Here is a 15,181-nt window from a genome sequence, read left to right as displayed (position 1 = left end):
ATATGTTTTTCATTGTGTGCAAATCATAAAGATTAACAAATGAGCTAATGCATAATAGGGTTTGCTTTTAAACTACCATTTTGGCATGACACAACAAATACCCTTCTCCCCTGATAATATCATTTGTCTGTTGTCTGCCTATAAACATGCTTCAAGACAAATTGTAAAAATTTATGAGTGATTCAAGAAAAACACATTTGCTGAGAAAAAGGGAAATGAAAGAAATAAAGAAAACAGTCATTCATTCTCCTTGGTCTTTTGAAATATTTCCTCTTAAAAGGGTTAAACATGAGAGCACACTTTCATAATGGGAGAACTTGATTACTTAGGATTGAGATGAGGAGAAATTAGTTCACTCAAGTGTTTAAGAATAAGTTTAGAGCTGCATTCAACAGGTTTTTGGTGTCAGGAAATCAAGGATGGGGGGGCGGGGGTGCAGTGGGAATGTGGTAATAAAGCCAAAGATCAGCCGTGATCATAATGAATGGAGGAGCAGGCTCGGTGAACCGTACGGTTTACTTCTGCTCCTATTTCTCATGTTCTTCAACTGAGCACACAATATAGCAGGGGCAGCATTTGTCATAATGAAAACATGAAATAGATGAGGGTTTCGTTGTTGAGAAGGACCCAAGTGATGAGAACTAAAATGCAGAGCAAATACGTCTGAAATCTGCAGTGGTAGCGATGCCAAACCCATCAACATTTGCTGTCATTACTCCTCTTCAATTACAACTTGTACAGTCTGCACATGCACCACTGAATATAGAAATATAGAAAGTGACTTTATATGGTATGCAGTTTACTCTTAACAGGCAGCAATAAATTAGAAACCACAGACTTGCCATTTTACACTGAGTCTCACTGCAAAATAAAACCTTTAAAAATGTTACACCTTGCTACGTCAAATGTAGCTTGGTTTTAATGGTGAATTCTGTTGAGCAGCCCAAAATTTTTTTTAAATTTGGGGCTGCCCAAATTTTGCCATTATAGTTAAAAAAAAATTAATTGTTTTGTGTACTTTATGATATTGTACTTTTACTTTAATCCCACACTTATGACCCAATAATTTATTTACCTCTTTAATTAAGAGTGAATGATAATCTGTGCATTGTAACCACTGATATGCTGCCTGTGACAATAACAACGTGATTGGCTGCATACTCAGATTGATGACATCATAGCTGTCTTGACAGCCCCTTGACTTGTTGTCATAATCAAACCCATGTTGGAAAAGGGATAATCCAGATCACAGAGATGGATCGATCTTTGCAGACAGCTGTATTTAGCGTCAAGATGGCATTACGACATATTATGCAAGCTGCCCTCATTTATAATGGCAATCAGCAATTGACAATTGCTTTATTCAGTGATTCCTTTGATTTTGATGTATTTTTGGGCACTGAAAGGAGGGAAAGGCTAGAAATGGTATCATGCTTAAGTAAAATTATGAAAATTCACATAGTTTGGTTTTAGCCCCTGATAAGTTTCACTGTCACAGAAGAAGGTGTGTGCTGCTGAAAAAATCACAGGGAAGAAGTTTTGCCCATGCATTTGACAGCTTCTTGATACTGCACAATAGAAACTTAAGTACTTCATAAAGGCAACTTAAAAAGAAAAAAGACTGTAACTGCCAAAAGGAGGGAGGGTGCATATGAATTTCGTTGGCACATGATTATGAATAAATAAATGATGATGAATAGAAAGGAAAAACGATTCAAGGAAAATCATCCTTAGCTACCTTTGGACAAAAAATGGTTTGACATAACTGAATAAAACATGGCAATGACAAAACAATTTATAAACTACGTTTTACTTAACTCAATATCACATAATTTCTTTCAGGCAATTTAAAAAATAATATTCCAAACTCCCATGTCAAAGTTGGCTTCAGTAGGTTTTCTTGTTTTTGATATCAGTCAGCAGAGACTGTTATTGTGACTAGTTTATCTGCTCACTGTTGCAGCTGGGGCTCTTCTTTTTAATGCTGTCAGCCAAACAGGGGTCAACTGTAAATAAGATTTATCCTGATTCAATTTATGTCATTTGTCTGGTGTGTAGCATTATTGCTATAATGCGTAAGTTTCTGCTGTTCAAATTATGACTGATATAAACTTCAAGTAGTTGCATTGAAATGTCAGTCACTAAACACAGTGTATTAATGATTTACATGAGGCTATTACAGAAATATCCAATTAGAATGCCTACCTGTAATTTGGGTTCACGTTTCATCATTTCTAGTATCATATAACAACCAATAGAATGGCCAATCAGCACAAGCTTGACATCCTTTGGCACATTTCTCCTGAGGAACGATAATTTATGTTCTATTTGTCCATTCAGTCCAAACACATCCTCCAGTTCAACGTCTGAAAGGTAAAAGAACTATTGAAAATAAATATATTCACACATAGGTAACTTGTAAACAAGGAAAACAGAAACAAACACCAAGAGCTTCTTATACGTACATAAATAAAGAGTAACTAAAGTGATTGTGGGATGTTTGAAGGACATGACTAGATAGTTGGTAGTCAGAATAGAGAAATGAAATCATAGAATCCCTACAGTGTGGAAGCAGGCCATTCAGTCCATCAAGTCCACACTGACCCTCCGAACAGCATCCCATCCAAATCCAGCCATGCCATCCTGTCCCTGTAACCCTGTTCCCATGTTCAATACAGCAAGCTTGCACGTCCTTGAACACTATGGGGCAACATAGCATGGCCAAACCACCTAACCTGCACATCTTTGGACTGAGCATCTGGAAGAAACCCACGCAGGCACAGACAGAATGTGCAAATGTCAGATAGATAGCCACCTGAGGGTATTGTGAGGCAGCAGTGTTAATCACTGAGCCACCATGCTGTCCAATTTAATTTAAACCAACATACTGCAATCATAAAGGTGAGACCACACTTGGAGAACTGTGCACAATTTTAGTCTCTGTTCTTAAAACGGATATATTAGAAATGGAGGCAGTTCAAAAGAGATTCACTAGGTTGATTCCTGGTATGAAGAGTCTGATTTATGGAGAATAGCTAAACAAGTCAGTGCTTTGTTCATTAGCATTTAGAAGAATGACGGCTGAAGGTATTAAAATATGCAAGATTTGAATGGTCTTGACAGGATAAATGTTGAGGAGGGTCTTCCACTAATGAGGGAATATCAAATGAGGGAACATCAAATGAAGGAACACAGTTACAGAGGAAGGGACATTAATTTAAAACTTGAGAAGTTAAGCAATTTTTTGTGTCAGAGAGAAGCAAATGTCTGGAATTCTCTGTTGCACAATATTGTGGAAGCTAGATCACTGACAGTATTTAAAGAGGTGGAGAAATTTGTGAAATACTGAGGAGCTGAAGGCTACGAAGAACTGGCATAAAGAGGAGTTAAGGCCTGAAGCAGATAGGCCATGATCTTATACAATGATAGGGCAGACCTGAAGGGACAAATAGTCCATTCCAGCTCTTATTTCTTAGGTTCATATGTTATATTGTCATTTGAAACCTCAGACTGGCAATAGCTTGATTACCATGTTAACTTCCTTGATGAACACAATTTAATTTCTTTCTATAATGGGTTTAAAATAAGGTGAACTTCCAGCTGAATTTTTGTGAAAAATCAGGAGAACATAATGACTACAACTTGACATCATTACCACCACTGTAGTTTGCTATTGTACGTCAAAGATAATGCTCAAAAGGATAAGAACTTGTTGATTTGGCTGTGAAAAGCTATTCAGGATAATACCAATGATTTGATGTTTTAATTGTTTCCTTTAAACAAAAGCAATGTCAGATTCTGGACTATATTGAAATTAACCAGATTGTGTACAAAGCCATTCAGCGGTGCACATGTTACAATGGTGAGACAGGAGAATGATGTAATGAAACAGCACCATTTATTTCAAGCTTCTTAGCTTCAGAGACGACTTACAAAGGAGCCTCCCAACAATTCCAACCTCTTACCTGCAGGTCACAGGCGATGATTACTGAACCTTAACACAGGAAATTAAATAGTGTAACATTTAGAATATCTATCTAACTTCACAATTCAGTCCTGATGGTTAGACACATGCCTTTTTCTGATTGGTAACAGAAGCACAGACATCACGTTCCACTGAGCATTGGATTACTTCTGTCCCAGGGCTTTTTGCGACTTTACATGTGCTCTGTTTCAGGAAGTCAGCTGGTGAAGGATGGAACTAAAAACCATTACCCAGGCGTCATTAGGGGCATTTAAGTGGCTATTAGATAGACATATGGATGATAGCATAAGGTAGGGGTGCAGGCTAGATAGGCCTTAGGATTATGGTAAAAGTTCAGCACAAACTCATGGGCTGAAGGGCCTGTACTGTGCTGTACTGTTCTATGTTCAATCTTATATACTCTTACATTCACACCCAGGGCATAGTCCTCTAGTTCATTCAGGATTCGGACCGGAAACTACAAGCTGTCAAGCTCCTAGGTGAGTGGGGTGGGGTGGAGTGAAGATGAACAGTCTCCCCCGAGCCCCCTCTCAGTTGTTTGCAACAAATTAATTTATAAAGGATCCCCTCCTTTATGGGTGCCTTTATCCCAGTCCAAATTATTGCATGTTTTAAATGTAGCCAATTTAATCAGGCTTTCTTGCGTTAACAAAACAGTCAGTTTACTAGTTACTATATGTGAGTAGTAGTAAACAGATTAGAAGTGAGGAGTGACTGCATGACAAGATAAATTTAAAAGACATAGGGTTCAATCTCTGGGACATTCCTGAAAGGTAGTTCCTGGAAGATTGATAGATGAGCAGATAATTTTGAGATGCTTGACTCTGCAGTTTAATTGACATTCTTTTATGCTATTTTCATTTTACTGGTTTGCTGACTACTAGCACTTTGAGCAAGAGAATTCTTTACCTGAAATGCAAGGGTGATTAGTGGATGATTTTTTTTCCCCGACTCTAAGCTTCACAGCACACAAGTCTTCACACACAGGCCAGTACACAGTTTACAAACACATTCTCCTCCATTAACACATACAGGCCATGGCTGAACTGGCTTTTAACCCAGCACTTGCACATTTCCAGAAGAAGATGTTAGAAAACACATCTCTCGTCTAGACTGCTGTCTCTTCTGCCATCATGTCTGCAGTCTGAGATAACTCCCAGAAGATTACAGTTCAGCTGCAGTGTACCTCTTCCCTTTTAAACACATCCCTTTGAAGCTCCCTTGACACCTTGTCAAGTGTGACTTCCAATCAGTCATTTGTAGGGCGATAGCAGTATAGTCAAGATCTATACATTGTAGCTATACATTTTGAAGATCATTACATTTCAAGGTAAACTAATATGCAGTTTCAGCTTAATCTATTCATATTAATTCTCAGTTACTACCATAACTGATGACAATCATACACTACACAATTAACTGATTTATTTCTCTCTCAAGTAAAAATTAATTAACAAGAACAACCAAAATTAAATAAACTTCTACTTCTGCATAAAGCATTATATTACAAGGAAAACTTCTTAGATTTGTTAGTAATGTCTTTGCATGTCTATTTCTTTCTGTTAAGTTATCAGATAGTTGATGATCATCATTCACCAGTTTAATTTGGAGACTTCCGTTTTGAAAATTTCGTGCACACCATTTGCCAACACTACAGAGTTCAGATTTAGCCCTTGGAGTTATAGCTCTGTGAATAAATACCAAGTTCAAATCTACACTCTTGGCAGAAACTACTTGTCTCATGTAGACTTCAAGGGGAGAAAAGAAAAAAAAGAAGTGACTAAATTACAAAGAAGATAATCACAAAAAACGTCAAATGGGGATTGTGTAGTAACAAATATAGATAGTAAAGATATAGATCACAGGTCACAACAGCAAGAACATTAACAGTCTGATAAAGTTGATGTAGTGGCTATGACCTGATGCTTGTGAACTTATTGCTGCATCTGTAAAGTTGTAAAGTGTAAAATGCAGCCTTTACTCTTGTATTGCAATGTAATTTTAAGAGAAAACTCAAACAGCCTGCACATAATTTCAACCAGCTTATTGCTGAACAGCAATTTGCCTTGTCATTACCTTTTAATTGGAAGCACAATTTACTTTCTAACACGACCAGCTGCAATTTCTGCCCACAAAGAGAAATATGCTTATACCTCACTATTTTCACTTACACTTACTTGAATTATGAGGTAGTCCTATTTATGAAAACTTTTTGAAACACTTACTTAAATAGAGTTTCTCTTTCATAATTGAAAATTCCAAAACAATTCCAAAAAATACCAAAATTACTCAAGTGTCTGTGTTGATTTGATTTGATTTGATTTGATTTATTAATGTCACATGAGCTTGGTTATAGTGAAAAGTTTTGCTTTGCATGCAGCACAGGCAGATCATACAGTGTGCATAAGGATGATAGAACAGAACTAAAAAAAATGCTACAGCTGCAAAGAAGGTGCACAAGCAGCGAGATCAACATTAAATTTAAATTTTGAGAGGTCAATTCAGAAGTCTAATAACAGCAGGGAAGTGGCTGTTCTTGAATCTGTTGGCATTTGTCTTTAAGCTTTCGCATCTTCTGGCTGATGGAAGTGGCTGTAAGAAATTATAACTGGAGTGGAAGGGTTCTTTGATTATGTTGGCTGCCCCTCTGAGGCAGCGATAAGTATAGATGGAATCAATGGTGGAAGTTTGGCTTGTGCAATGAACTGGGCTGTGTTCATAACTCTCTGTTTCTTACGGTTTTGAGCACAGTAGTTGACATACCAAACTACGATGCATCTGAGTAGAATACTTTCTACATTGCATCTATAAAAATTGGGAAGAGTCTTTGTACACAGGACAAATTTTCTCCACCTCCTGAGGAAGTAGAGGCATGGTTGTGCTTTCTTGACTGTCACATCAATGTGGGTGGTCCTGGACAGGTTGTTGGCGATCTTCACTCCTAGGAGCTTTATGCCTTTGAACATCTACGTCTCAGCACCATTGATGCAGACAGGGGCGCGCCCTCCAATCTGTTTCCCGAAGTCAATGACAATAGACAATAGGTGCTGGAGTAGGCCATTTGGTCCTTCGAGCCAGCACCACCATTCATTATGATCATGGCTGATCATCCACAATCAGTAGCCTGTTCCTGCCTTATCCCCATAACCCTTGACTCCTCTATCTTTAAGAGCTCTATCTATCCCTTTCTTAAAAGTATCCAGAGAGTTGGCCTCCACTTCCTCTGGGGCAGAGCATTCCATATACCCACCACTCTCTGGGTGAAGAAGTTTTTCCTCAACTCTATCCTAAATGGCCTACCTCTTATTTTTAAACTGTATCCTCTGGTTCTGGACTCACCCATCAGTGGAAACATGCTTCCTGCCTCCAGAGTGTCCAATCCCTTAATAATCTTATACGCCTCAATCAGATCCCCTCTCATCCTTCTAAACTCAAGTGTATACAAGTCCAGTCGCTCCAATCTTTCAACAGCTGCTTTGTTTTGCTGATGTTGAAGGTGAGATTGCTATATTTACACCATGTCGCCAAACACTCTCTTTCCTGTATTCTGGGTTGTCACTCCTTCACATTTACGCTGTCCAAAGGCAGGTCCTTGGCTCCTTGTGTCCTGCTGCTTAATCTTGAACTGTTTGCTTGCCAGTTTTATCAGTGGTGCATTGTAATTGCCTGGCACTCTCAGGGACAGGTCATAAAGGCAAGTCTCTAGTTCCCAATAGCTAGGATGGAAATTGAAACTTTGCTGCTGGCCAAATGAGCTAAGTGCCCTCAAACATTGTGATCTTACTGCTATAAATGTATAGAACATAGAACATAGAACATAGAAAAGTACAGCACAGCACAGGCCCTTCAGCCACGATGTTGTGCCGTGGAATAATCCTAATACAAAAATAAAATAACCTGACCTACATTCCCCTCAATTCACTACTGTCCATGTGCATGTCCAGCAGTCGCTTAAATGTCACTAATGACTCCGCTTCCACGACTACCACTGGCAAACTATTCCATGTGTTCACAACTCTCTGGGTGAAGAACCTCCCTCTGACGTCTCCTCTATACCTTCCTCCTAACACCTTAAAACTATGACCCCTTGTGACAGTCAATCCTGCCCTGGGGAAAAGTCTCCAGCTATAGGGATTGCTTATTATAAATGGTCCAAACAAAAAAAAACATTATTGCATTATGTCTGTAAAATGATTTAAAGTCTAATTTTTGTCTGGCTGGAACTTTCAAGAATCTTAGTTTTAGACTTGTTAGATCATAAAAAGAGACCATCAGCGAAGTAACGGAAGGAACCAGCAATATAACTGTCAAGTGACTTTTCCTCAGCAATAACATGCACACTGATGTTCATTCTGAGTTCTGTTTGAATCAGTGTTGAAGCTTATTACAGCGTTTATTCAAACATGAAAACAAAACTTGAATTCCAGAGGCGGGATGATATCAGCTCCCTTTGCCACCAGGGAAACATCTGAATGATGTGACATCCAGGAGAGCTAATAAAGTGAAGTCAACAGGGATTGGTGCTGGCAAACTCTCCTCTGACTGCAGACATATCTCACAAAATAGAAGATGGCCACAGTTAAGGGAAGGCAATCATCTGAGTTTGAGAACATCGCGGCAAGAGCTGCTAATGGCAGTTATCTAATCCCAACTACTTTTAGCTGCTTCCACCCAGAAGAAGTGAGTCTATGCACTGATCACTGAAAAAATGCCATGCAAAGAGTACATTTACAGTTCACAAGGCTGACAGCTCAGAAAGTATGCTTTGTAAAATTAATGGGTGCATTCAGAGATTTCAAAGCTCTGAAAGCCTTTGAAAGAGAAATTACTGAAACATGGCTTCAACTTAATATCAAATTGCAAACAGGTTACAAATGGATTGCTTTTAACTGAATTTGATGTCAACAATGCAGTTAACAGCCTCTAAATGGGGTTGGTTCCTGTTATCACCATTTTGAAAGGGATCTTTCCTTGGCCGGCTGAGGCACCAATCAGCTGCAAGCAGTAGACCTCTTCATTGTACCAATATGGGAACGTGTTGTACAGTTTTGAAAATCCACTCATGGCTAGACCACATTTATCGCCCATTTTTAATTGCCCTGGAGAAGGTGGTGGTGAGCTGCGTTCTTGACCTGCTGCATTCCGCATTGTATAGACATACCCATAAGCCTGTTAGGAAAGAAATTACAGAGTTTTGACCCAGAAACAGTGAGAACAGCGGTATCATTTCAAGTCAGGATGCTGAATGGCTGAGAGCTGCTGTCGCTGCCTGGAGTGCTCCCATGTTTGCATCTCATCTTTTTAGCTGGTAGAGGTCACATGCTTGAATGGTGCTATCTGACAAGTCTTTGTATGTTGTTGCAGTACATTTTACAGGTGGCACACACTGCTGCTACTGTGCCTTCTGGGTGGAGGGAAGAAACTTGACACCATCTACCATTGACAAAGCAGGCACCACATCCATAAGCATCTACTCCCTTTAGTACAGACACTCAATAGCATTAGCGTGTACTTTCTACCAGACGTATTGCAGAAATTCAGACAGAAGATCTTCAGACAGCAACCCATGACCACTTCCATATAAAAGGACAAGGGCAGCAGGTACATGGGAACACCACCACTTAGAAGTTCCCCTCCAAGCTGGTCTCCATCCTGACTTGGAAATATATCACCATTCTTTCACTGTCACTGGGTCAAAATCCTGGAACTTTCTCTCCAAGGACATTGTGGCCAACATACAGCACACAAACTGCAGCAGTTCAAAAAGGCAGCTCACCACCATCTTCTCAAGGGCAACTAAGGACATGCAATAAATGTTGGTCCAGCCAGGAATGCCCATGCCCCAGGAGTGATTTAAAAATAATGTTGAAAATGGTTATGGGGCACCACTCAAATGAAATGCTTTGTCCCGGATGGTGTCGAGCTTCTTGAGTATCATTGGAGTTGTATCCCTTAAATGTAGAGTGTTCCAATACACTCCTGACTTGTGCTTTGTAGATTGTAGACAGAATTTAAGGGATCAGGAGATGAACTACTCAGAAGGGTTCCCAGACTCTAAACTGCTCTTGTAGGTGCAGTACTTCTGATTTATGTGGCTAGTCCAGTTTAATTTCTGGTCAATGATAGCTCCAAGGTTGATGGTGGAGGACTCAGTGACAGTTAGATTACTAAACATGAAGACTGAATTCTCTGATTTTGGAAGTGGTCATTGCCTCGCACCTATGCGGTGTGAATGCTACTAGCCACTTATCAGCCAACGCTGAATGACATCTAGTTTTTGCTGTACTTGGACATGGACTCCTTCAATATCTAACCATTTACTAATGGTTCTGAGTATAGAACAAATCCTTCATTTGACCTGATGATGATAGGCAAGGTCATTGATAAATCTGCTGAGGATTACCGAGCCTAGGCCGCTACCCTGAGGAGTTATGAGCCAGAAGTCCTGTTTCAAGACACAGCTGCTCCAGTGATGTCTCACAACAAATCTCAGTGGCTTGCTTTGCTAGGCTTTATTGATGTCATACTTGATGAAACGTTCATGATTTCAGGGCACTAAGTGCCTTTTCTTTTCTCAAGTTCAGCTCTTCTATCCATGCTTGAACCGAAGTTTTAGAGATTTTAGAAGCTGTGAGCCTAGGAGAACTTGAAATGATATCAATTTAAGGGGCAAATTTGAGAACATGCATCATGTACATTTTGCCTATGTCTTGTAATGTCTCAACACATCCTTAATGGGAGTACAAAATACCTCATACCTACTCTCACAGTTCCTGAGTGACTGAGTCAGGAAGTAAGTCAGTTAACACACAGATCAAAGTCTTAAATGCGGAATCCTGTTTGACATTTTCTGAGAGAGATGGGTGCTTATTTTCCACCTTCCCAACACCAGGTAATTTCTGAATGAAAACTGAGCCTTAAAATAAACCTGGCCTCCTACAAGTTCTTACTGGGTAGCTGGCTGGCACATAGGTTGTGCAGAACTTAGTCTAAGGGTGAGTACCTATTTGATTGAATCAAGGCATCATCCATTTATTTCAGATCTAATGAGAACCATAGTTTTATAGATCTAAATTCACACAGTTCTCTTTGTATTCTGGATCATCTTGATCAACATGGACAAAAATTATCCATTATCACTGTGCACAATTGGATTCAAGCGCCTCACAGCATTATCCAAATTATAATGATTTAAAAGGCTTGATCTAAAGAAGATGGTGGGGACTTGAGGAGTTTTAATGAATTTCAGTGCACTTACAAACCTGGATAATTGTAAGTATTTCAATATTTCATCGCCAGAGATATCCCAAATAACATGTTGTATGGTTAGCATACAAAGAGTAACTGTGCTTTTGAAAGGTTATACAGTAGCATACATTTAACATGAATTACAATAATCCTAAAATGTTACAATGCCAAGTATTTGCACTCATGGATTATTAATCCATAAATCATTAACTTATGTTAGCAAAGGCATTTATTATAAAACAAAAACTAAAAATAGTCTCACAGACTAATGGAAAATTGTATAGTACATGTCTTACAGAGTTTGCCATTTACAACTGAGAAATGCAGTTAACCAAAGAAAGCTTGAAAAATTAGAATAAAAACACTTTGAAGTACATTAACTAAATATCACATTAGCAACGAATACAATATTAGAATTGTTAGCTTTTTTGTTTGCTTTAGTACTGTAATAACTTGAAGCTTTGGCCATCCATCAGAACAAAGATGGTTAAAAAGAGATTAATTTCCTGACAGAATGCAGGGTCTGTGAATGACTATTAACTGCCACCAAGTATTTAAGAGCTAAAATATGGCTTAAATTTGGCAGCACAGATCTCACAGCAGTTACTGACAACAACCACACTTCCCCAAACTCTTTCCAAATTGGTCAGTGAACAGGTTCGTATCATCAAAACAAAGTGTTTTTCTTCACACAGAGATAACTTGTTTGATGATGGAATTTTTTTTCCCTTCAAGTAGATACATACACAAAAACTGTCAGCCATAGTCCTACTGACAATTTTATCCTTTTTTCTGCTTTTCTGGATGGATGGCCAATAAGTTTATGCAAACAAAATAAAGTTAATTACTGTAAATCCATCCTCTGGAGTATGACACTTAAAAGATAACATCACTCAAATGACCCTCAAGGTCAACATCTCTGGCATCACCATGAACACAAATTGTTTTTGAATACTACACATTTCATCCATCATCCAGTTTTCCCTTCTTCTGTCTCATCAATACGGAGTTAAAATACATGCAATCTACTTGAGACAGAGATCAACCCTAGTTTAAACAAATGGTGGAATCACTGTACAGGGCTCAACAACATATTCCTGTTAACAAAGTGTGGAGCTGGATGAACACAGCAGGCCAAGCAGCATCTCAGGAACACAAAAGCTGATGTTTCGGGCCTAGACCTGTCCCTGTTCCTCTTTTTCTCTTGTGATTCCAACAATGAGGCCATCCTTACCAGTGTTATACTGTATGCTGCCCAACATTTTCAAACGTGTGTCCCTGTATCTCTTAGATTTCTCCCCCTCAATTGATCCATGGTCAAAATAACATTGCACTTTTGGAATCTGATGCATTGTTAGATTTACATCATAGCTGCATAAAAAGCCAAAAAAAAGTACCTTTTACAAAAAATAATCCAACGCCTTTCCACCACCTTTTCTTAAATCCGATTTACTGAGATTCAAAGTTTGAGTTTTCAAAGTTGAAAATCCTTGCATTGAAGCTTTGGTCTGAAGTTAAATTCATTCACGTGTTTGAGAATTTCATTCTCATTGTCAGCAAAGTTATTAGAATACACAGTACATAAGGATTATTTCTTGCCTTGAAATTCAGCAAACTAATGAATTTAATAAATGACTTCCAAACCATCACATGCAAAGACTTGCAGCCAGAATGCTTTGAATCTGCTGTACATTCAGTTTCCAGGTGAGTGTAGATTGCACAAGTTTTTGAGCAGATTGAATTTACCAGTTCAAACTAATGTTTGTTTGAAGTTTCAGGGTTTGAGTAATAAGACTTTGTGGATTGGCATAATTGCCTGTTTTCAATTTGTGCTTGGCTAATACCATCTATAAATGTCACAAAACCAGCTGGATAATTTAAATTAATGGTTATTAAAGAGGATTCTTTCCCCATTTAGAGTGCAAGTTTTATTTTCAGCCTCATGGCAAGATGGACTGCGACTAAGCTTAAAGCTCCCCTGCATCAGAGGCCACCAGCTGGTATGATCCTGTTGCACTTGCATTTTTGTGATTGTGATTCTACAGCCTAAAGGCACAACTTTTGTTTTTGTGGTATGATCCTTATGCCCAAATGTTTGGCAAACCTTTCTCTATAACTTGCAAATAAATCACACGGGGTTACTGACACTGTGGAATGCAGTGCTATGATGTCATGTAAAAAACAAAAATATGCAATCTCAGTTGTTGTTTTATGCAGAATGCACAGAAGCAGGCCATTTGGTCCTTACAGCCTGCAAGGTCATTCAGCTTCCATGTGAACAAACTGTCCTCATCACATTTTCAAAAACAAAAATTCATGGATATGGGTATCACTGGCGACAGCAGTGTATTTGGTGTCAGTCCCAGAGGGGACACAGAACATAGAACATAGAACATTACAACACAGTACAGGCCCTTCGGCCCTCGATGTTGTGCCGACCTGTCATACCGATCTCAAGCCCATCTAACCTACACTATTCCATGTACGTCCATATGCTTATCCAATGACGACTTAAATGTACTTAAAATTGGCGAATCTACTACCGTTGCAGGCAAAGCGTTCCATTCCCTTACTACTCTCTGAGTAGAGAAACTACCTCTGACATCTGTCCTATATCTTTCACCCCTCAATTTAAAGCTATGCCCCCTCGTGCTCGCCGTCACCATCCTAGAAAAAAGGCTCTCCCTATCCACCCTATCTAACCCTCTGATTATTTTATATGTTTCAATTAAGTCACCTCTCAACCTTCTTCTCTCTAATGAAAACAGCTTCAAGTCCCTCAGCCTTTCCTTGTAAGACCTTCCCTCCATACCAGGCAACATCCTAGTAAATCTCCTCTGCACCCTTTCCAAAGCTTCCACATCCTTCTTATAATGCAGTGACCAGAACTGTATGCAATACTCCAAGTGCGGCCGCACCAGAGTTTTGTACAGCTTCACCATAACCTCTTGGTTCCGGAACTCGATCCCTCTATTAATAAAAGCTAAAACCTTCTTAACAGCCCTGTCAACCTGGGTGGCAACTTTCAAGGATGTGTGTACATGGACACCAAGATCTCTCTGCTCATCTACACTACCAAGAATCTTACCATTAGTATATACCACGGGGCAAGAGTTATAGCTGGGGGAAAGGCAATTACGATGAGATTAGGCAAGATTGAGGGAGCATAGGATGGGGAAGGAAACTGCAGGGGATGGGCACATTAGAAATGTGGAGCTTATTCAAGGAAAAACTCCTGTGTGTCCTAGATAAGTATGTACCTGTCAGGCAGGGAGGAAGCTGTAGAGCGCAGGAGCCGTGGTTTACGAAGGAGGTGGAATCTCTGGTCAAGAGGAAGAAGAAGGCTTATGTTAGGATGAGATGTGAAGGCTCAGTTAGGGCGCTTGAGGGCTCTGAGGTAGCCAGGAAAGGCCGAAAGAGAGAGGTCAGAAGAGCCAGGAGGAGACGTGAGAAGTTGTTGGCGGATAGGATCAGGGTAAACCCGAATGCTTTCTATAGGTATTTAAGGAATAAAAGAATGACGAAAGTATGATTAGGTCCAATCAAGGATAGTAGTGGTAACTTCTGTGTGGAGTCAGATGAGATAGAGGAAGCGCTAAATGAATATTTTTCAACAGTATTCACTCTAGAAAATGACACTGTTGTTGAGGAGAATACTGAGATACAGGCTACTAGACTAGATGGGATTGAGGTTCACAAGGAAGAGGTATTAGAAATCCGACAGAGGGTGAAGATAGATAAGTCCCCTGGGCCGGATGGGATTTATCCTAGGACCCTCTGGGAAGCCAGGGAGGAGATTGCCGAGCCTTTTGGCATTGATCTTTAACTCGTCATTGTCTACAGGAATAGTGCCAATGACTGGAGGATAGCAAATGTGGTTCCCCTGTTCAAGAAGGGGAGTAGAGACAACCCTGGTAATTATAGACCAGTGAGCCTTACCTCAGTTGT

The 15,181-nt window shown here is 39.5% G+C and overlaps 1 protein-coding gene across 4 annotated transcripts in view; it reads right to left on the bottom strand.

Moving 5' to 3' along the window:
- Positions 1–15,181, bottom strand: part of ldah (lipid droplet associated hydrolase) — a 255,387-nt gene that overhangs the window by 59,915 nt on the left and 180,291 nt on the right. For all 4 annotated transcript variants that reach the window (XM_059645645.1, XM_059645644.1, XM_059645647.1 and 1 more), the window contains one exon: positions 2,206–2,366. In XM_059645645.1, coding sequence (XP_059501628.1) covers positions 2,206–2,366 — 161 coding nt within the window. The remainder of the gene's footprint in view (positions 1–2,205; positions 2,367–15,181) is intronic.

This window comes from Stegostoma tigrinum, chromosome 4 (assembly GCF_030684315.1).
Source record: "Stegostoma tigrinum isolate sSteTig4 chromosome 4, sSteTig4.hap1, whole genome shotgun sequence".
In the NCBI taxonomy this organism is placed as follows: Eukaryota; Metazoa; Chordata; class Chondrichthyes; order Orectolobiformes; family Stegostomatidae; genus Stegostoma; species Stegostoma tigrinum.
This window is presented reverse-complemented; position numbering and strand designations above follow the sequence as displayed.